We start from the raw sequence: 23,866 nt of genomic DNA, 5'->3' as shown, positions 1-23,866 counted from the left end.
TCTCTTTCTCCTCTCTCTCTCTCTCTGTCTCTGTCTCTGTCTTTGTCTCTCTTCTCTCCCTCTTTCTGTCTCTGTCTCTGTCTGTCTGTCTGTCTCTCTCTCTCTCTTTCTTCTGTCTCTCTCTCTTCTCTCTCTCTCTTCTCTCTCTGTCTCCGTCTCTGTCTCTGTCTCTGTCTGTCTGTCTGTCTATCTGTCTGTCTCTCTCTCTCTCTCTGTCCCCCCTCCCCCATATGTGTGTCTCTGTCTCTGCTTCTCTCTCAATGCTGTCAAGATGAGTTTGTATTCTTGTAGCAAAGGGGCTAGGGTGCCATTCTACCAAGAGCCATTAACCTTAGAATCTACAGATTTACAAAAATTCCATGAGCAGATTTCTAATTGACTGTGAACTGAATGGGAAAAAAACTTCTTTATTCAATATATTTCATTTCCTTTACAATCCTATGAACTTTCTTTTATGCATTTAAAAACATTTTTTCTAAAAATGTGTCTATAGACTTCAACAGATTGCCAAAGGATTCTATGACAGAAAAAAAGGTTAAGAGCCCCTGCATCCTATATGTCCTTGCCTACAATTATCCTGATCTCTTTACAAGGCAATTGATCCTGTCCTCACAGAACTGGTGGTAAGGATTTTATGCATTATGCAGATGCCATATATCTACCAATCATAGGAGCCCAGGAGTGCCAAGGGAAGTCAAACCATGTACCTGAAGCTCCCCTGGGCTAATCCTTCTAGCATTCACCCTATTGTAATGAAGTCTCAGCCCAAATTCCAGAGGAGTCAATTGAATCCAGTTGCCAAAATCCCAATAACAGATGACATCCTCTTCCCTATAGCCCTAACTTCACCTCCAGCATTCACGGGGAGAATAGCAAGGCTCAGGAATCCCTAGCCCACATGTCCAGGGAGAACGTGTGAGGGGCTTGGCCCTGGAAGGGAGAAGTCTATTTCTCCTGTGCCTCTGCACTTTGCTGCAGAACCCTCTTGGCAGGCCCCTGAGAACTCTCTCCACTCTGCCTCCCACATTCCACAAATTAGTGAATGCAGAATAAGGAACTGGACCAAATGTGCAGCTGTCTGACAGAGGCAAATAGTGAGGGCTGGCTTTATCACCCTATTTGCAACTTCCTATTAAAGCTATAATTGACCACTATGCATGAAGAGGAGGGAGAGCAATGATCAGCTGGAGGCAGTAAACACTTCCTCTTGAGGGCTGACCAGAGGTTTGGCTTGACACATTGCTGATAACTTATTAAGGAAAAAGCATGTAGATCTAAGTCCGTTCTCACCTTCATTGTCAGATTGACTCTGAAACAATACCTGCTTTTCCTTCTCAATCCCTCCCCCAAAGTCAATTGATTAGAGCTATCTAATACATGAGGTCCAGAAGAAGACTGGTTGTCCTGATGCTTCCAGTATTTCTTCCCAGCATACATGATGAATGACATCAGCTACATCTCCTACTTACCTAGCATTAATGCTTTTGATGCCCTTGGCTGGTAGGTTTTGAGGCTATTTTTAAAGCCACAGGAAAAAAGAGATACAACTCAGATCCATAGGTTCTCAATTTAGGTCTTTCTATATCCAGTTCTGATGATTTTCTATGACTTGAGAGATCTCGAATTTGTCAGCTCATAGATTTAGAATTGGGAAGTCATCTCATCCAGCTTTCTCATTTTACAGATGAGGAATTTAGGAGGGTTAAATGACTTACTCGGGCTCATACAGGGTAGGCATTGAATTCAAGTCCCCTGACACCAAAGTTAGCATTCTTTCCACTCTACAATAGATACCTAATAATTTACTTTCTATGTAGTTCCTTCCAAATATTTTCTCTCAGTAACTTCCTGGGCTCCCCTTTGGTTTCTCTGGAGGAAAATGATACATTTATCGTGTTATGGCCCTATATGTATTTCTTGATTTTACCTGAGAGTTTTTTTCTTTTGTCTCCTCTGTGTGGTACAAAATGGTCAGCTTCCCAATGGTAGATACATTGACCAACAGACACGGGTACTGTGGGACCTTCTTGCCATCCAGCTTCTCGTGGTCCCTAATATCTGCTTCAATTAGGTGACAAACAGATACTTCCGTCCATACACTGGGAGAAACATAGGTACAGAAGGCAAAGATGAGAGTAGTACCATGTTTTTGTGTCCACGACATGCCAGGATTTCTTCCCTTAGTTCTCTCAACCACCCCTAGTCAATGCTTGATAGAAATTAACCTGGACTTGCCAAGAATCTCCTGATGGACTTGGCCTGTGAAGGACACCTATGCTATATACCCTTTTCCTGTTTGGATATACATATGCATACATATATCCAAACTTATATACATGTATATATAATTGAGATGGACAGAGATAGGACAGAGAGAGAGAGAGAGAGAGAGAGAGAGAGAGAGAGAGAGAGAGAGAGGCTAGATAGGATCCATTGACTGGTGTTTAGCAGAGAGTAGGAATCAAAAACGGGGAAAGAATTTTCAAGATCATCTCATCCAAGAGTGATGAGATTAGAAAACTGAGACCCAGATAGGGGAAAATGGCTAAGTCACAATCACAGAGCTAATTAATAGCAGAATCAACCACAACTTTGGGGCACCATTCTGGGAAAGCTCGAAGACTGAATGTCAGCTAATATTTCCAGTTAAATCTGGTGTGCAGTAGAGCTCTTAAGGAGAATTCTAATTTCATTCAGGATCTTGGGGCTCATGACTTAGATGAAACTGTCTTAGCACTAACAATACAAAAGAAAGAAGAGACAACTATTTACTTCTAATGTCCTCCAGAGCTTGAGTAATAACTCAATATTACCCAGAGAGTAAAGATCATACATTATTGACTCAAAAAGCATCAGACAACCTGATCTTACTTTCCTCAGCCCTTGAGTTGAAAAGGATGCCAGAAGAAGAAGGCAAAGAGGAATCCCTTCCAGTCAAGGTGACCAGGATGGTGAATGGATCTAACCATCATGTAATTTGAGGCACAGTTGAGAGATAATTTGCAGGAGAGAAGACTAAAGTGGGGACACAATCTATGACTGGGTCAATGGGTAAAAATTAGAGGAAGTTAGATTTCAGCTCAATATGGAAGACTATATCACAGCTACAGTTGTCTACAATAGAGTGGTTCCATGTGGCAGTAGCATGAGAAGTTTTCATAAACTGAACAAGCATCTTTTAGGGATATTGTAGAGGGGATTTCTGCAGAGTGGAAGGTTGGAGAAAATGACCTCTAAGGTCCTTTCCAAATATGAGATACTATGATCCAGGTCAATTAACAGTCATCATTATAAACACAATATTCTACCAGGACAGCTGGCAAGAATAATTCCATTTTAATACTTTCAGAGAGAGTTAGTTCCCTTTTAAAGGAAAAATTCCCTTTTCTTTAAAAAAGAGAAATATAAAATGAGAAGTAACCAAAAAAGAAAATTTAACTAACAATGACTCAAAAAACCCAACCAAACAAAAAGAAGTACCTAGGATAACTTTGGGACAGTATGTATGGCATAAAGATTTGAATTTGGACTTGAATCCTAACTTTACTAGTTACTATCTGAGTGGCCTTCAGCAAGTTATTTAACTACTCTGAGCATCAGTTTCCTTATTTTTAAAATGAGGAGGTTGGACTAGATAGTCTCTGAAATTCCTTCCATGTCTAATTCTGATTCTAAGAAGCACAAATATGATTCCCATACAGAATATTTCACCCCTTTCATTTTAGCAGAATCAAATTCTACCAAAATACCTATGGAAAGAGTGGAATAAGTAGGGAGCAGCAATGGTCAGAGGTGCTAGAGTGCACTTGATTTGTATAGAGGGGGTGGAAAGGGAAGGCCCATTATCAGTCCATTTGTTTGATGGCTCCTTTCTTCTAGACAAGTATGATTCCATATTGTCCCACTTTATAATATTCCTTTTCCAGTGGCTGAGAAAGGTAATCCAAAGCTTACAAGGCATATAGGTTTGTAGAAAAGGGAAATGATGTAGGGGAAAGGGTTTTTGGGTACCTCTTGTGGAATAAGGGCAGCATGGTTGTCCCCAGGATGTAGTAGGTGATGGCAGAACACACCACCATGACTGTGCCCAGGCACAGGGCACGAGTCTCTCCTCGTATCTGTGCTGTCACCAGATTTTTCCCCATCTTGACTGAGAAACAGACCTATCTGGCCACTCCTGGGGTTAGAGTCAAACAAGGAAAACCAAGATCAGCAACCTCAGTAATAGTATAGGGCTTTTGGCTTCTTTAACCTTTCTGCTGCTCAGGCCTCTCATTAAAATTGTAAATTATATTCAGCTTACTCCTTAGACATACATCTGTGCCCATGAAATCACAACTCCATGATGTATTACTTGGTGGAATAATTTAGAGCTGGAATGGACTTTAGAAACCATGTAGCCCAACCATTTCATGTTCTAGATGAGGCAACTGAGGTCCACAGAGCTCCAAGGTCATATAGTTCATAAATGGAACTATCCTATAAATTAGATTGCAGATATATATCTAAAACACACTATGCCATATAAATACATATATACATACACACCCTATGTGCATATACATATATGCATATGAGTATGGGTTTGAGTGTCTATGTGTGTATAAATGTGTAAATGTAATCTATTGAAACATAAATCTGCTATAAGACTTTTGGGGATATCCTGTGTATGTATCTAGTATTTTTGCACCTTAAAGTTCACAAAGTGCTTCATAAATACTATCATATTATATCTTCAAAACAACCCTAAGATATAGGTGTTACTATTACATTCATTTTGCAGGTGAGAAGATTGAGGCAGACAGAGGACTGACGATTCACTCTGGGTCACACAAATAAGCAAATATTTGAGACCAAATTTGAACTTGAGTCTTCCTGACTGAGTCCAGAGCTCCATTCACTGTGCCACCTAGAATTTTCTACTCCAAATCCAATATTCTTTCCATCCAGTCATAGAAGAAAGACATTAATTCATTTACTCCCATTATTCCATTGTCATTGGCCAATTTATTGGATTAGCTAGTTTTTCCACCCAGAAACCAGAATTTGAATGGACCCTGGATAAGTTAATTCTGACAGAGGAGAGGTATTTGGAAAAGTCAACAAGCAGGAACAGGAGGCAATAGCAGATAATGGGAAGGGCAGAAGAGTTAGAGGGAGAGGTGGGATGGTTAGACAGTCAGAGATCAGTCAATAGAGTGAATGTGGAAGGAGCTGAAATGGAAAAGAGAAAGTCTGAAATGGGGAATGGATTTTAATGTAAGATTTTAAAGATATTTAGTATCTTTGGGATTCTCTTCAGATAGAGGAATTTGTTAAATAATTGAAATTGAGCACTTAAATAGGAACAGCTTCGAGAATAAGCTCTGCTTCCAAGTTGAGCCTCAGGAGTTCTACTGGAAAGGGGTGAAGAGGGGTCATTTAACCTCCTGGGGTCTTGGAGTCCTCATCTGTAAAATGACAGGCTTGTTCTAGATGTCTGAATCCATGATCCTGTTCATGAAATAAATAGCAAGCAGTCTAAATTGGAAGGACTCTTTGTGCAACTGAATACTCAAGTCTCATTTTGATACCCCATGAATTCATCCTCTTTCATGATGTGGGTAAGAAATTTTGGAAAATTTTGACAGAACCACATGTGGCAGATCCCAGTAGAATGTAGCTTCCTCCAAAGCAGGGACCATCTTTTTCTCAGTAGTAGGTCCATAATATAGGTCCATTTCCTCCCATTGAACTGGAATCACCATTCCATTACTTCCTTTGCTTTAAAGATAACATTTAGCCCAAAGGAGAAGGGACAATAAGGTAATTTTTCCCTACAACTTCTATAGCAACAGATACCAGAGAGCTTGAGGAGGGGACAGGTCAGCAAAGAGATTGCCAGCAAAAGGCAGGACCTTCTCAAAAACCCAAAAGAAAGTTGAATTAATTTAAATTGCAGCAAGAGAGATTATGATTAGACATCAAGAACTTTCCTTGAGTACAAATCCAAAATCAGACACTTTATAGCTATAGGACTCTCGACAGGTCAATAACTTCTGCCTGCCTTGGATTCTTCATCCTTAAATTGGGGATAAATTGGGGACCCTGACCAGGGATATTGTGAGGATAAGATGAGATATTTGTAAAGTGTTTGCAGACTTTAAAGTATACATTTATACTTTAAATTTCACGTATATAGAGTGGGGGGAGGGAGGAAGAAAAAGAGAGAGAGAGAAAAAGAGAGAGAGGAGAGAGAGAAGCTAGGAGAGAAAGAGAGAGAGAGAGAGAGAGAGAGAGAGAGAGACAGAGACAGAGACAGAGACAGAGACAGAGACAGAGACAGAGAGACAGAGAGAGAGAGCGAGAGAGAGAGAGAGAGAGAGAGAGATGTTAGCTATCCTTATAATAATTTGGGTGAAATGGGTGGCTGGTGTTAAATTTAAAGTTTCTGTCTCCTATTAATTCATTAGCAACCATTCATTAATATGGTGCAATGAAAAGACTTTTGGAATTGAAATCAGAGGACTCTAGCTCTGCTACTTCTTACCTCTAAAACTTTTGCAAGTTATGAAACCACCCTAGCTTCTGGAGAAACAATGGCAATAATACTTTAATAATAACGATGCTCACTAACACTGTAAGAATTCTTGATTTGGAGCTGTGTGATTCTGGACAAGTCATTTAACCCCCACTGCCTAACCCGTATTACTCTTTTGTCTTGAAACCAAAACACAGCATTGATTCTAAGACAGAAGGTAAGGGTTTAAAAAAAATAAAAAAGAAAGAATTCTTAAAAAAAAAAAAAAAAAAAAAAAAAAAAAAAAAAAAAGAGGGCAGCTGGGTAGCTCAGTGGAGTGAGAGTCAGGCCTAGAGACAGGAGGTCCTAGGTTCAAACCCGGCCTCAGCCACTTCCCAGCTGTGTGACCCTGGGCAAGTCACTTGACCCCCATTGCCCACCCTTACCAATCTTCAATCTTCCACCTATGAGACAATACACCGAAGTACAAGGGTTAAAAATTAAAAAAAAAAAAAAAGAAGAATGTGTGATCTTGTTGTGGGATTCTCCAATGAAGACAGCAACCCCACTGCAATGAGTTGACTTATGGCCAAAATAAAAATCCTTTTTCCTGGCAGACAACAATATGGTGATGAACTTCTCTACACTAAGCTAGGATGATATATTGCCTGTCACTGAGCCCCTCCAAGAAGCCTTCTCAGCATGGGACAGAGCTTTTGTTTGATCTGGCATAGCCTTTGGACACTTAATAGCTGTGCAACCCTGGACAAGTCACTTAATGTCTTCCTGCCTCAGTTTCCTCATCTATAAAATGGGGATAAAAATAACACCTACCTACCAAGGATGTTGTGAATATACAATGAGACAATATTTGTAAATAGAAAAATAAAAATCCCAATATGATAGCCCAGGGTCACCTCAAGTTTTATGAGGTCTCAGGATAGAGCTAGAAGGAAGGAATCATAAAGAAATTCACTTCTGGGGGCAGCTGGGTAGCTCAGTGGATTGAAAGTCAGGCCTAGAGACGGGAGGTCCTAAGTTCAAATCCGGCCTCAGACACTTCCCAACTGTGGGACCCTGGGCAAGTCACTTGACCCCCATTGCCCACCCTTAACACTCTTCCACCAAGGAGCCAATACATAGAAATTAAGGGTTAAAAAAAAAAAGAAATCCACTTCTCCTTATATAACATTTTATAAAGGGCTTGTTTGCACAAAATCATTTCATTGGAGTCAACTTACCTGAATAGGCGTTCACCTCCAGGGAGAGGAGGAATGAAGTAAGCAAACTGTAGCCTCCTGGGCTAATCAGCTTTCAGCTCTTCAGCTTCCATGGAAATGGTGCCTACTTAGGCCAGGCAGCGGAAGCAACTCCTCATGCTACTTTTTACACAGGTGATTGATGGGTTTCTAAATACGTCAACCACTGTGGTTAAGAAAGTTGTAGGCTCTTTTCTTTTGCCAGGACAATAAGCTGGGGGAGGCAGGTTAAAAAAGGGAAAGACTCCGTGAAAAGAAATAAATTTGATTCACAGAGAATATCCTCATCTAAGAGCTGCAGTGATGTGGCATCTTTCCATTGAGTCAGGGGGAATGACAGCTGAGGCCCAGGGTGGAATTTTAAAGGCATTAAGCAGGATCTGTAATTCTCTTTTCATACAGAGGGGTTTGTGGAACCGGTTGAGATTGTGCATTAATAGCAACTGCCTTCAAAAGGGAAGAGGTCTTATACAAACATTACCACCGTCTTCCTCACTTGAAGTCTTTGTGGGATTGAATTGAAGCAAGAGAGAATGTGGTTAAATAAGGAGAAGAATTTCCCAGCTGGGAGAATTAGTTTCACTCTGGGAAAATTAATGTCTGGTGATGTGTCTAAAGTCTCCCTCTGTCATTCATTTAACAGCAACCATTCATTCACAAGATATAGTAGAAAGATCCCTGGGAGTTGGAGGACCTTGGTCCAAACCTGGTTCTCTTTACTACCCATATGACCTTGGGCAGTCAGTCACTTAACCTCCCTGAGCCTCAGTTTCTTCATCTGTAGTTGGACTAGATTATCTCACTTCTAATTCTAAACCTGTGAATCTACTATTTATGAAGCATTATGACAGGCAAAGCAAGAGATACAATGAAAGTTAAGGCATAGTTTTTCCCTTTGTGGTATTTATAAGCTAATGAGGGAGATTATTTATATATATATATATACATATATATATATGTATATATATATATATATATACCTACACATGTAACAAATATTCAGTGCAATATAAAAGTGTACAGGAACTGTAACATAGAATTCAGTAATAAATGTCATGAGTACAAGATACACTGAGGTCCAAGAGAGAAAGGTAATTTCTGAGAGGGGTGGCAGGCATCAAAAAAAACCCTTCCAGGAGGAAATGGCATTTGAAAGACAAATATATTCTTTTTCTAGAATTCCTTCAACTGTTTGGGATAGAGTTGGTACAAATTTTTTCGTAGCCAGAGACAAGAGTAGCAAGATTTCCCTGAAGCCCTGGCAGCTCAAGGATGGGTGCCCACCTCCACGATCTTATATTTGGATTGGCCAGACTTTCTTGGACTAATAACCCCGGGTGAGAACAAGGGTGAGGTGTAAACAAAAAGGCAGGAAGGAGGAAACCTCTGATTTCACATAACAATATCTACCAGATAAGCATTATTAATTCCCCTTCTGAAGGGTCTATCTTTTCTCCCAGGGGTGCTGTCCATTCTGAGCTCTGGGAGAGCCTGGACCCCTGCCCAATCACCCAAGGGGCAGGGGAGTGAGTGATGTGAGGGAGACATCCTCCTTCTACACCCCACATCACCCCCTATACCCAGATGACAAATATGGTTGTAACTACTCCTAAATCACTCAGCCATCACTGCCTCGGGATACATGGCTCAGACAGGAAATCTATTTGTTTTAACACTGTCCTTCCCACCCATCCACATCTGATGCCTTTTACCCAGTCAATACTCCAAGCTACCCATTTCCAAAGATTCTGCCCTATCTCCACGAAGCCCCTCAAATATTCCAGGAGAAACAATTTTGTGAGATGGGCTCTAGAAAGTGCTCTGAGAGGTACTCACAGTCTCTGCTGGCTCCTGAATTTAAGTCCTCACCTTCAAGAAAAACTTCTTTTCGGAAGGCCCTGTGGAGCCGGGAAGTTATCCATTCCCCCACCCCCACGTCTGCTCCAAGGAAGCCGCCTGAGTTACAGCAGGAAGCTTTGTTTTACAGGGCTCCTCCAGCAGTGGCTGGCCCTGTGCTCCCCATCCCTGGAGCAGTCTCTGTGCCCATACATGGTAAGGTATGAGACCCAGCATCCTCCTGGGACGTAGACTTCAGGAGAGCAGGTACCCACAGAGTGGAGACCAAATAATGCCTCTGAGTATTTTTTTTAATTATTTTCCAAAATCTAGGGAGGGAATCCAAACTGATTTTTTTTTAAGTTGATGGGAGGACGGGAGGGAAGAGAAGAAATGAAGCTATGTTGTTCTATTCCTCTGGGGGGAAGAAGAGGGAATATGGGTGCTCAGTTTACTTTGAAATGCGCCCTCTTATTCATTTATCTTTGGGACAAGATGAGCAGGAATCCAGAAGGGAGAAATTGCAGTAACAGAATCTAGTATTTGGGGGCTGCTTGGAGGTACTATCCTAGCAACCTGGAGTTGGGGATGGATGGTTTCTGCCGGTGGGGATACCAGAGAAGTTACAAAAGTCACTGGAAGCAGAAATAGCCTCTCATACCCTCTGGAGGATCAGGGATAGCTATGAATAGCCACAATCAATCAACATTTATTAAGTACCTACTATATGCCAGGCACTGTACTAGGTATAGGAGATAGAAGTACAAAGAATGAAACAATTCCTATTTAGGTGTATCTCAGATGCTATAAAAAAGTAAGTTGGAGTTGAAATAGGAATTAAGTGTGAAGACTGATCAATAAGAGTGTGGTATAGGGGTAGTGATATAGCTTAGTGGATTGAGAGCCAGGTTTAGAGATGGAATGTCCCGGGTTCAAATTTGGCCTCAGACACTTCCTAGTTGTATCTGGGCAAGTCACTTAACCATATTGCCTGGCCCTTACTGTTCTTCTATTACACACAGTATTGATTCAAAGATGGAAAGTCAGAATTTAAAAAAAAAATTAAATAGATAAATTAAAGTGTAGTATGGCAGGAAAAATGTTTTAATTAGAGTCAGAAAACTTGGGTTCATATCTGCTTGATTCTTTGTGAGTATTGATTTCCTTTAAAATCTTTATGTAAAGAGAAGGTTGGAATTAATAATATTTGCATTATCTTCCTCATGAGGAATGCATAAACTTTAAAGCACTGTAACTGGAGGAGTTAGCTAACATGATGGATGACAGATAAAGGGCCAAAAGGGATCTCAAACTAGAAATTAGAAAGAATATAGTGAAATGCAATAAAAAAGGGTTGAATGTAAAGTCTTACATTTGGATTCAAAAGGTCAGTTTCACAAGTACAAAGTGGGAGGGGAGAAACTAGTCAACATGGCATCCGAAAAAGAATGGTGGAGAAGACAGGACTGTTGAGTTATAAATTCAGTGAGATAATTGTTCCAAAATGGTATACAGTTAGGTAGATAATTTATAAAGCTTGACCACTAGTACATATATCTTAGATACAATGAAGGAATTTAAAATGATTTATTAAGCACTTACTACACGCCAGGCATTGCAAACTGGGAAACAAATACAAATAACAGGTATGGTGAGTGAGGCCTTCCTAAAACAAAAACCAGTCATTTAAGTAAGTATATCTTGGGTAATGGCTAAACAAATTGTGGTATGCGAATGTAATGGAATCTTACTGTGTTATAAGAAATTATGTGTGTGATGAAAACAAAGATACATGGAAAGTTCTATATAAATCTATGCAGAGTGAAGTAAGCAGAACTTAGAAAACAGCATATACAGTAGCTGTAATGATGTAAATGGAAAGAGTGGTAACATATCAAAAAACTGAAATTAAACCTAACTAAATTATAAAGATCAAACAAGACCCAAATGAAGAGATATGAGAGGACAGTCCCAACCAGGCCTTTTGTGGAGGTAGGAAGTCCACAGATGTGACACATTTTCTAACTTTTTCAATATATTTATCAGTTGTACTGATTCCTTTTCCTCTTTAAAAAAATTCTATTTATTCTATGGGATAGCTTCTTGAGAGAAGGGAGAGAAAAGGTGTACCTGGAATAACTATGATGATATGAGAAACAGTTGTCAATAAAAGCTCTTTTAAAAATAAATAATTAAATTTCAACACTCTTCTGGCACTCCTGTAGGACTAGGGGGTGGTGTCATGGAGCACCACAGTCTCTGAAGTCTTTCTCTCTCTTTGAATCTTTCCAAAAATCAACAGAGACACATGATGGGCCTGAGGAGGTTGCAGCACAGGAGAAGTGCTGAGGATAACATCTGTAAGGCAAAGGAAATAGAAAAAGATGGACCTTTTATGTAATGACAACAAATAACACATAGACGGGCAGTGTGCTCTATTGGTATCCATGCCATAACAAGAAATCAAGAGAAAAGTTGCCCAAGAGATAGATCGCCAGAGGAGGATTTCCAGAAAAACCAAGACAGAAACTGTACAGGATGGTTAGGCATGGATGGACTGCAACCTACATTATAAGAGGGAAGCTCTACACTGTTGAGTTGAACCATTGCAATCTAGAAGAAACATGAGATAGGTCATAGGCTAGGGAGGAAGGTGAGAGCCCACTGCCATAGACATTGGTCGGACTATATTTAGAATATTTAATTAATTTTGGTAATAGTATTAATAATAATAATAGTATTTTGCTTTTAAACCCCTTAACTTCCATCTTAGAATCAATACTGTGTGTTGGTTCCAAGGCAGAAGAGCAGTAGGCATTGGGGCTTGTGACTTACCCAGGGTCACACAGCTAGGAAGGACATTCTGTCTCTAGGCCTGACTTTTTAAGCACCTAGCTGACCCCAGTAATAGTTTAAAAATAGTATTTCACTTCAAGTGACTACATTATAGGAAAGGCATTGTAAGACATTCAGAGGAGGTCAGCCAACATGAAAGAAGACTTTAAGATCAAGCACATTAGTAACTAAAGGAACTGGAGGAGTTTAATCTGGAGAAGGGAAAGTTTAGCCTTTAAAGGAACATGACAATTATCTTTGAATATTTGAAGTTTTATCAGATGAATGACAACTTGTGATTCTGTGATTATAGTTTCATGATAAGATGGTTTTAGGATTTACTCTCTGGATTTTGCCACCAAGTATCGGTTTGTCTTTTTCTTCCACTCCTGAGACTTCCTTCTCTCATTGATGAATTTCTTTCAGAAATTTTGTTTTGATGAAGAGCCCAAACCATACTTCATTCTCTGGACTTCCCCACCATACTGGGCTTAGTACCTTCCCCTCCCACCCCCAACCCCTTTTAGCTCCCTTTTGTATATTGTCTTCCCTTACTAGAATGTAAGCTCCCTGATGGCAGGGAATGTATTTAGTTTTCCTTGCACTTTTATCCCATGTTTAGCACATAGTAATCACTTAATAAGTACTTGTTGACTTTTTAAAAATTAACTTTTCCCCAGATTATGTTGATACTGTTTTTAATAATATTTTCTGACATTTCGTAATCTGTATTTTCTCTCTTCATATCAATCCTCCCCAAGACCACAGGTAATATCATATAAATTGTACATATGTTATCATACAATATATATTTCCATGTTCATGTTGTAAAAGAAAACACATATCACTTACATTAGTGAAAAATTCATGGAGGAAATAGACTGAAGAATGGTATGTGTCGATCTGAATTTAGATTCTGTCAGTTCCTTCTATGACAGCCTTTTTCATCATGAATTCCTTGAAGTAGTCCTGAACTTGGCTTTCTTGGAAGGTTGGATCCTTCCCATTAGTCTCCTTTCCTAACCACTCACCAGAAATCCTGATGCTTTTGCTACAGGCCTCCTGAAATGGTCCAGTAGGGAATCAGAGAACAAGCATCTTGCCTTAATGAGCAACTTCCTTTCATTCCTCCAACTTCTTTGGAGTCAGTGAGCTGTGAAATGAGAGCAGTTGTTAAGTCTCCCTGACACTCTCTACAGTGATTTGTTCCTGCTCCCATCCTTTCTTAATTGAAACATATTAATAGGAGACTAAATTGCCTGTTTATTGGACATTACAGTAAAATGGTGAAGCTGTTTTCAGTCCATTCTTAGATGCTGCAATTAGTTTGTCAAGCTCACCTCCTATGGAAGACTAGGCTAGCTATGTACATTGGGATTGCTCCTTGATGATTTGGTGACTGAAATTGAATAAAAATGTCACAGACCTAGAAAAGATCCTGAGAAAGACTGCTATATGTCATATTGAAACTCTGGGAGCTGAGAGTCCCAACCTTGATTGACAGGTGAAGACCGTTGGACCTCAGAATGTTCCCAGAGGCCATGAGGACAAGGGAGAAAGCGGTTGGCCAGAGGGGTATAAATACCCTGGCAGCCCCTGACAGGGGGTCTTTTCCTTTTCCTTTGGACCTGGGATCTGTAGACCCTGGTCTATTGGGATCTGAGGCTTGCTTGGCTCAACCTTGCAAGAACTCCTGTCTGAACCTCACTGACATTTGCCAATCTGTATCCAGACCGTGAATCCTCTTATTCTTCTGTCCCCTAGATATTTAGGTATTCAAGCCATCCTTAGGTATCTAGGTATCCCAGAGCCTGGGAGGGATCCGGGAAGTGGGCAGGAGAAGAAGAAGAGGGTGGAAAGGGTGGTTCCTAAAGGCTGTGAAAGGCATAACATCTGGCAAGAAGAAGCTGAGAGACATCATACAACAGCTTGCTTGCTCTGGTTTGGCTGTGGCCAGGCTGAGCCAGAGGAGCTAATAACAAGCCAGCATCACTCACCTGCTTACATTCCTGAGGGATTAATATTATCAAAGATCAGTTTAGGGTTTCCGATTCCTCTTCCCATTTCCTAAATATTCCTTCCTTGCCAAATTATATAAACTCTTCAAGTACCTTCCTGGAGTTGTTGTGTCATCACTTCTCTGAGAAGGGAGCAAACGCAGTCAGATAAACGTGTCCAAAGCTAATAGAGCCCAATATCTATTATTAATCAATCCCAAGTGGGACCTGAAAGGGATAGCCTTCCACTGACCTGAAGGATCCTGCCTGGGCACTGTTATAAAGGAGGGAGGTGTTACAACATCTAGCTAGGTGGCAAGACTCAGGTGATCTTGCACTAGCCACATATCTGAACTACCACTGCTGTCACCCAATTAAGAGTGGTAGTATCCAGTTTACCCTCTCCTTATTTATAACATATATGAGGACCCACTGAAATAGTACAAGGGATGGCAGAGATACCAATTTTGCCTGGCCAACTGTTTGGGAATGAGATATATGTGTGCAAAAGGAGAAGAAGGAGGGAGACATGGCTAATGAGCTAACTAGAATATAATAATCCTACTTTGTCTGGAATCTAGCTTGTTCCTAGGATTTTTGGGGGAAATGAAAGTCAGTAGAAAGTGACCTATGGTACATCTGGGACTGACACTTCTTTTTTTTTTTTTTTTTTTTTTAAACTCTTACCTTCTGTCTTGGAGTCAATACTGTGTATTGTTCCAAGGCAGAAGAGTGGTAAGGGTAGGCAATGGGGGTCAAGTGACTTGCCCAGGGTCACACAGCTGGGAAGTGTCTGAGGCCAGATTTGAACATAGGAACTCTCGTCTATAGGCCTGGCTCTCAATCTACTGAGCTACCCAGCTGCCCCCTAAGATGATCTCTTTTTAAAAAAGAAAAAATGCCAGACTTAATCAGTCAATTATCAAACACTGAGTAGGCACTTGTTATCTACCAGACACTAAAGATTCAGAACATCTGGTCTCCCCCATTAGAATGTATTTTTTCAGAATAACAATAAAAGCACCACATAGTTTCCCATCCTTATTTCCTCCTCTTCAGTTCTGCCTCATCTTGTCATCCATTCGCATTGCCTATCCAAGATATTTCTATTGATGGACCAATTCTATGGATTATCTATTGCATTATAGTAATATATAACATGACATGCTATTGCAAAAAAAAAGTCGCCTCAGGTGATCTAGGATCACCTAGAACAGAGGTGGGCAACCTATTGGAGATGGAGTGCCAGGCCCTGTCCCCACCCACCCCAGAATAAGTGCCCAGCCCTTACCCCTCCACCACATTCTGTGCCCCTCCCCCCACTGAGTGCTAGGATCACACTGGTTCCTCCACCCCCCCTTACTCCACCCAGGGGAGGGAGGAAGCACTCCCATCAGACTGCTGGGCTAGGGCAGGTGACAGAGTCAGGCTTGGGGAGAGGGAGAGGTGAGGGGTACAAGCACTCTCCTCCCCTCTTGTTATGTGAGCTATGATCTCCTCAAACCTAGCTCCTCTCCAAAGTGGAAATTGAGGGGCCTTGAAAATTTCAAAGTACACTCCCTTTAGTCACTATATTAAGGGAACCAGAAGCCATTTCAAATGCAATACTTGATTGAGAAAGAGAGAAAAAGTTGTCTAGAACAAAAAAAAAAAAAAAAAAAAGCAAGAAAAGCCCCAGCTTACAGGAAAACCCCTTGTTATAGGGAAATATAAACCTCAGGTTAAATGACATCACCCTGACACATTCACCCCTTCACTTCCAATCTTCCTGAAGTATCCTCCAATTTAACCTTTTTAGCAAATGGTCAAAGGTTGAAGTCAGGTTTTAGTCTGGATACAGGCCTGATTGGGAGATCCCTTCCCCTGAGGATCCAATATTTTTCCCTTAGGCATGGGACCCCTTTGAATGCAAATTGATCATTTTTGGTGGTCAAGTGGTTGCCTATGAAAGAAACTGGGGAAGGGGGTTATAGAACAGGGAAGAGGCTATTAGCCTAGGCTTGGGTTCATAAAACTTATTCCTAAATCACTAGACTTTAGTTTTGAACATTTTAAAAGCACAAACTCAAAAGACATCTCCAAATCCCCCAAATACTTTGTATAGTAAAGACATTGGTTGCTTGGAATAGTAAAGACATTCTTTGTTTCTGTCTCACTCAGGCCAAAGGTAATTAAGAGGCCATTATATTCTGAATGGTGTGAGGCAAGCTTGTCCTGCAAGGGATGCTTTCTTGAAGAGACCTGCTTACTTATCCTCCTGGGGAGAGAGGGAGGGAAGCAGCCCAGCCTCACCTCCCTCCAGCTGCATGTGTACCCACAGAGAGGTCTATGCATGCCACCTCTGGCTCGTGTGCCATAGGCTCACCATCACAGACCTAGGATAATTAGAGAGATGGGTACTAGATTTGTGATTTATAATTAAAGGGAAATCTCTGGTGAGGGATCCTTTTACCAGTGCAGGTCTTCACTTTCTCTACAACTGAAAGTCTTAGAGTTGCTTAGGGCACTAAGAGGTTCTGTCACTCACCTAGGGTCACACTGCCAGGTCATATCAGAGGTGGGACTTGAAGCCAGTTCTCTGTCCTTGTACATATGTATATGTTTATATACATATTTGTGTGTTAATATGTATGCATTTATATATGTATATATATGCATTTAGAGAGATAATTATGAAGAGGGTAGGAAGGATATAAGAATGTCAGAGTCAAAAGGGACCTTATGCATCTGCTAATCTCAACTCATTAATTTATTTTTAATTTTAAATGTATTCATTTATTTGCCTGCCTTTCACATAAAAGCTCCCAGGTAACTCTCCCTTCCTTCCACACTTTGGAGAAGGAACTACTTGACAAAAAAAATATGTATACATAAAACCATATCCTGCTCACCTCCATCCACTAGTTCCCTCTCTGGAGATGGGCACACATACAAGTCACCCCTCCACACAACACCTCTGTTATTCTGACTCTACCCATTACATCTCTCACAATAGCTCTCATGTATGTCCTTCTGCATTCCTTCAAAATCCACCCACTTGTTACTTCCTGTGGGGCAGCCACCACAACCATAAGTCACAACCCACTCAGTCATTCCCCAACTGATGAGTGTACCCACCACTTCCAGGTCCCATTTTATTCATTTTGCAACATTGAACTATGGACAGAACCAAAACTGGAACCCGGAGCCTCAGACCAATGTTCTTTCTAATTAATCATACTTCTTGTTTTGATTATTCTTTTCTCTAAGCAGATTAACTTGTACTTGATACATTTAAATTTAAAAGACAACTTATCTCCAGATGCCTAGACTTTGAAAGGATCCCAAAGGGAGATATTCATTGTTTCACCCAGCTGCTTTCTCTACTTCCCTTCAGGTGTCCCAGAAGTTACATTCTGCAAGGAATTTAAGAAGATACACAATGGCAGAGAGAGGCTTTTTAATTCCTTCTGTTACACATTAATGAAAATGTATGTTTGTCATCCATAAATAATAAGATTGATTTTACATTGCTGGGAGGTCTAAATTGGCTTTCAGGATAAAACTCCATTATTTGCTTCACTACCTACTTCTTTGGGAGTTAACAAGATTGCTTTGAACTCTGCTTTCACCATGAGGATGATTAATCACCCATAGTGAGACACTCTTCAAGTAGAGAGGTGTAGAGACCTTCCCTATAAGGGCACAGAGATAGAGGATGCCAAACAAAAGGGAGAGAAAGGAGAGTTTCCTATTCAGAGCCATAACAATGGATTGTTGCACCAGGAGCATGTATCAAAAGCCACTCCAAAGGCTGTTATTTAAACTTTGAAAACGTGTACATTTGGGACTTTTCACCCTTCTTTAACCTCCTTGAGGTCTATACCTAGCTGTGATATTGGTGGGTCAGAAGGTATATACAGTTTGATGACTTCTTAAATATTAAACTAAATTGTCTTCCAGAATGGTTCAATCAAACCACAGTTCTACTAACTATGGTGTATGGGAGTCTTCTCATAGTTTCTCTTATATGTGCCATTCCTTTTTTTTTTTTTTTTTTAATCTTTTTTGCCAGTTTCACAATGGGTTTAAGTAAAAAACTCAGTTGTTTTCATTTATATTTCTCTTATTATTTATAATTTTGAACATTCTCTTAATATAGTTGTTGGTAATCTATATCTTTTCTTTTAAAATTTGCCTATTTGTATTAGTTGCTGTTTAGTCATTTCAGTTGTAACAAACTCTTTGTGACTCCATTTGGGATTTTCTTTGCAGAGATACTATAGTTCTTCACCATATCCTTCTCCAGCTAATTTTACAAATGAGAAAGCAAAGTTAAATGACTTGCCCAGGGTCACACAATTAGTATCTGAGGTCAAATTTGAACTGGGGTCATTCTAATTCTGGTCCCAGCACTCTATTTACTGCGGCAATTCATATTTGACTACATAGCAAATTCCTGATGGTTCTTGTTCTTATATATTTGTATGAATTTTCTAAGTAGCTTTAGTATGAATCCTTTATCAGATATATTTGTTGTAAAGATTTATTTTCATCTTATTCTCGTATGACGAGCTGCATTAATTGTGTTTATGGTAAAAATGTTTTCCATTGTATGCAATAAAAATTGTTCATTTTATCTTCTATGATTGCTCTAGTCTTTATTTTGTTAAGAATTCCTCCCTCTCTTGCCAACTATAACTGTGTATGCTATCTACTTCTATTTACTTCTTCTTAAAAAAAAAAAAAACCTTTACTTTGTATCTTAGAATCAATACTATGTATGGCTTACTGTCTGCCTTTTGATCTAGCCATACCACTGCTGGGTTTACACCTCAAAGAGATCATTAGGAAAAAGACTTGTAAAAAAATATTTATAGCCACTCTCTTTGTGGTGGCAAAAAACTGGAAAACAAGGGTATGCCCTTCAATTAGGAAAATGGGGAAATTGTGGTATCTGTTGGTGATGGAATAATATTGTGCTAAAAAGAATAATGAACTGGAGGAATTCCATGTGAACTGGAATGACTTCCAGGAATTGATGCAGAGTGAAAAGAGCAGAACCAGGAGAACCTTATACATGGAGACATACACTGTGGTACAATCGAATATAATGGACTTCTCTACTAGCAGCAATGCAATAATCCAGGACAATTCTGAGGGACTTAAGAGAAAGATGTCTACATCCAGAGAAAGAACTGTGGGAGTAGAAACACAGAAGAAAAACAAGTGCTTGAACACATGGGTCAATGGAGATATGATTGGGGTTAAATAAAGTTTTCAAATAAAAAAAAATACTACGTATTGCTTCCAAGAAAAAAGAGTGGTAAGGGCTGGGTGATGGGGATTAAGTGACTTGCCCAGGGTCAAAGAGCTAGGAAGTATCTGAGGCCAGATTTAAATTGAGTACCTCCTGTTTCTAGGCCTGGCACTCTATCCACTGAGCCACCCAAGCTGACCTTATTTACTTCTAGTTTGTGATCTGATCTTTTTTTTTTTTTTTTAAACCCTTACCTTCCGTCTTGGAGTCAATACTGTGTATTGGCTCCAAGGCAGAAGAGTGGTAAGGGTAGGCAATGGGGGTCAAGTGACTTGCCCAGGGTCTATAACATTTACTCAACAATAATCATTTATTAAGTGCCTTCTCTGCAACAGCACTGGGAATTCAAAGACAGATCAAACATATATTGGTCTAAGGCTATTATTTTTTTTCCAAATTGCTTTCTTTGGATCTAGGCAGGTTTTTGTTGTTAACGTTGTTTTGTTTTGTTTTTGTAAAAGATTCATTAGTCAATCATAGGACTTTTGGGAATATTAAATACTAGGTTAATATGGCCTAGGTCTTATTTACCTAATTTGTTCTACTGATCAACTTTTCCATTTTTTTTACCACTACCAAATAATTTTTAATGATTGCTTTTTTCATTTGATAATACAAGGCCCCTTTTACTCTTAATTTTTTCCATTATTTTCCTCAAAATTATTATCCTTTTGTTCCTCAAGATGAATTTTAATATTTTATTTAGTTCTATATAGTAACCCCTTAGTATTTAGAATGGTATGGCCCTAAAGCTAAAAATTAATATCAGAGCATTGTCATTTTTTATTATATTGGCATGTTCTAGGGGCAGCTAGTTGGTTCTATGGATAGAGAGCTAGACCTGCAAACAGGAGGTCCTAGGTTCAACTCTGGCCTCAGATATTTCCCAGTTGTGTGCCCTTGGACAAGTCACTGAACCCCCAATGCCTAGCCCTTATTGTTCTTCTGACTTGGAACCAATAATTAGTAGCACTTTTAAGACAGAAAGTAAAGTTTTGCTTTTTTAATTAACTTGCCAAGGGCAAAATCCATACATGAAACATAGATTTCTTTCCAATTAATTAATTAATTATTTTGGGGTGGGGCATTTTGTTTTTATAAAACTTTCATTTTTTAATGTAGCTCTTTCCCCTTCCCTACTCAGGAAGCTATGGATAGAATAAAGATTTTTTTAATCTTTTTTTTTAAACACAGTTCAGCAAAACTAGCAAATATTCTAAACATACTCTATTAATTTATATAGTATTCCCTATATATTGCCCCTTTACCTCTGCAGTGGAGGGAAGTTGATGCATTTTTATAATCCTTTTCCAAAACCATGCTTGGTTATTCTAATTATATGGACTCTGTTTTATTATTCTTTCCATTTCCATTATCCTCATTACTGTGCATATTGAATTTCTGGTTCCACCTACTTTACTCTCCATCAGTTCTTTCCGTGCTAATCTGAATTTTTCATATTCGTTGTTTATTATAGTACAATATTTATCTCATTCATGTGCTACAATTTATTTAACCATTCTCCATCTGATGATTATTTACTTTATTTCTAGTTCTTTACCAACATAAAATGTACTTCTTTGAATATTCAGATCTGTGAGGAACATTATTTCTCTCTTTAACCACAATGGAGTGTTTAGCATATGCCTAGCACAATGAAACTCCAGGTCAAAAGAGATTAAAGTTTTAATCACTTTTTCCCCACAAAATTCCAAATTATTGTTCCAGAAAGACTGGAATTTGCAGCTCCACAAATAGTGTATTAGTGCACCATCTTCTCTTATTTGAGGTTTGAGATTGTGTTCATACCATCTAGGTGGATAGGAAGAAAGGTGGAGAGTGCTAGACTTGAAATCAGGAAGGTATGACTTTGAATCCAGTTTCTTTGAATCCAGACCCTTTTAAGCTGTATGACTTTGGAGGAATCATTAATCTTTTACCATAGTTTCTTTATCTGTAAAAGGGGGGGTGATAATAGCATGTTTCCTACAGAGTTGTGAGAATAAAATGAGATAATATTTATAAAAAGTTTGTAAATATTTTATATACTTAAAGCATAATATAAATGCTATTATGATAGTGCAGGTAGTGAAAATGGTATGATGATGATGATGATGATGATGATGATGATGATGATGATGTCCTCATTGCATCTTGTTAGATTGACTCCCGGATATTTTATACCTTCTGTAGTTATTTTGAATGTTTTTTTTTTTGTTTTCTATCTCCTCCCAAGTTTGAGAGTAATATACCAAAAGGATTATGAGTTTTATTTTTATATCCAATAGACAATTTTGCTTTACCCTGATCTTATTGGAAAAGGTTCTAACATTTATCCTTTACAAATAGGTGCTACTTCTTGGTTTAGATAAATATTATTTATCATATTAAGAAAAAGTTCATTGATTCCTATTCTTTTAATGTTTGCAGCATAAATTAGTGTTGTATCTTGTCAAAGACATATCTATTAATATAGCTAAATGTGTTTTTATTGTTTTGTTGCTGATGATTTGGTTTATTAACCATATAGCTTTCTTAATGTTAAGCCATCTCTAAAATCTAGGTATAAATTCAGCCTATTGATAATAATCTTGGTTAACATTTCATTCAATATTTTCACATCAATATTCATCAATGATATCAGTCTTGGTATACATACATCAGTTAAATTTAGATAGAAAAAGAAGATATACTGTTCAATAGAAGTGGCAGAAAATATATAATGTTGAATGAACAATCACAAAATATTAGAAGAATTGGAGCAATTATAGTAAAAAAAATGAACATAAATCAAACAGGTCTTAAAGGAAGGGATGGATTGAGTTCTTTATCAGACCCAAATTGATGAAATCAAAGATCCATCAAAATAGTGAGGTAAACATTAAATTAGTCATTATAGGTCATAAAATAAATTAGTCTGTTTCTGTTGTGCTATTTGCAGAGGATAAATGATATGTCACCATTAAAAATTAAGGAGCAAATTTCCTGAAGGGTGTTTTCAAATAGAAGCATGAATTACATCATTAGTATATCAAATACCAACCTCAGGAGCATGAATAGAAATTTAGCTTACTTAAATAATTATTGCATGCCTCAATCTCACAGCTCCTTTAGATCATAATGAAAGTCATATTTCCACTCTGACAGTCTTGTAGGATTTTTTAAATAAACCATATTATCAGAAGTTAGCTAAAGTGTTTTCATAATCTCCTTCAAAACTACAAAGAATCATAAATCTTTACTAATAAACAACACTCTTTTATAATCTATCCATTGTCAAAGAACTAACAAATGCTAAATAGATATTAGAAGGGCCAATTGGTAAGGAAAACTTATATTGTTTAAGTCACTAGAAAGAAGTATATTATTTGAGGATGAAATATTATTGGATGGTCAAGGAATTTGTTAGATATTAAAATTACTATTTGCAGGAGTAATTTATTGGAGTGGAAAATTATAAATATCCGTCCCTTGTAGTATTTCATTTGAGTATGGTCTCTGGAACTTTAAAGGATATGAGATGAATCATTCCATATACACTTTTTGATTATTAGAAAATTGTCAATAGGTATTAAAAATGTCTTTTTCATCACATTGCCCTGTGAACATCTTAATTTCATGCTATTGTGTACCTTTCCTGTGTTCTAATTCCTTCTGCTTTCCATATTTGGCTCTGGGAACAATAATTAAATCAATACTACTATTGTTCCTGAGGAAAGGATGAGTCAGTCAATTGCTGATGGGTCCACTCACCATTCCTGTCACTGCCCATGCCCACACCTCTCCCTGATCAACATTTTCCTAATAGATATGGCTTTCCTATTAGTATATAGTCTCCTAGAGCAGTGATGGCAAACCTATGACACATGTATCAGCACTGACATGGATAGCCATTTTCAATGACACGTGGCTGCATGTGGCCTCATACAGAGAAGTATGGGGCCGCATGCCGAGGATGAAACATAGTGTAGACACTCTGTACACTATAGATGACTATATTAATTTATCTATTTTGGTTTATTAAATACAGTTATATATTACAGTTATACATTTTTGTTGTTTAAACTATAAATATCACGAAATTATGTTTTTTTTCCTCAAAGTGATACATCACCAGAATTATCCTTGGTTTTTTGGTGAA

General features: G+C 38.7%; 1 protein-coding gene across 1 annotated transcript in view; it reads right to left on the bottom strand.

The window, feature by feature from the left end:
- The window catches only part of KCNMB1 (potassium calcium-activated channel subfamily M regulatory beta subunit 1), an 11,731-nt gene extending 3,914 nt beyond the window's left edge, over nucleotides 1-7,817 (bottom strand). The window contains exons 1-3 of the mRNA XM_044661695.1: nucleotides 7,741-7,817; nucleotides 4,012-4,177; nucleotides 1,928-2,099 (exon numbers count right to left, since the gene is read on the bottom strand). Coding sequence (XP_044517630.1) covers nucleotides 1,928-2,099; nucleotides 4,012-4,145 — 306 coding nt within the window. The 5' untranslated portion in view covers nucleotides 4,146-4,177; nucleotides 7,741-7,817. The remainder of the gene's footprint in view (nucleotides 1-1,927; nucleotides 2,100-4,011; nucleotides 4,178-7,740) is intronic.
- Between the last annotated feature and the right edge of the window lie 16,049 nt (nucleotides 7,818-23,866).

The sequence above is a fragment of the Gracilinanus agilis genome, chromosome 2 (assembly GCF_016433145.1).
Source record: "Gracilinanus agilis isolate LMUSP501 chromosome 2, AgileGrace, whole genome shotgun sequence".
NCBI classification, from domain to species: Eukaryota; Metazoa; Chordata; class Mammalia; order Didelphimorphia; family Didelphidae; genus Gracilinanus; species Gracilinanus agilis.
Note: the sequence above shows the minus strand (reverse complement) of the source record. Positions and strands in the feature narration are given on the sequence as shown.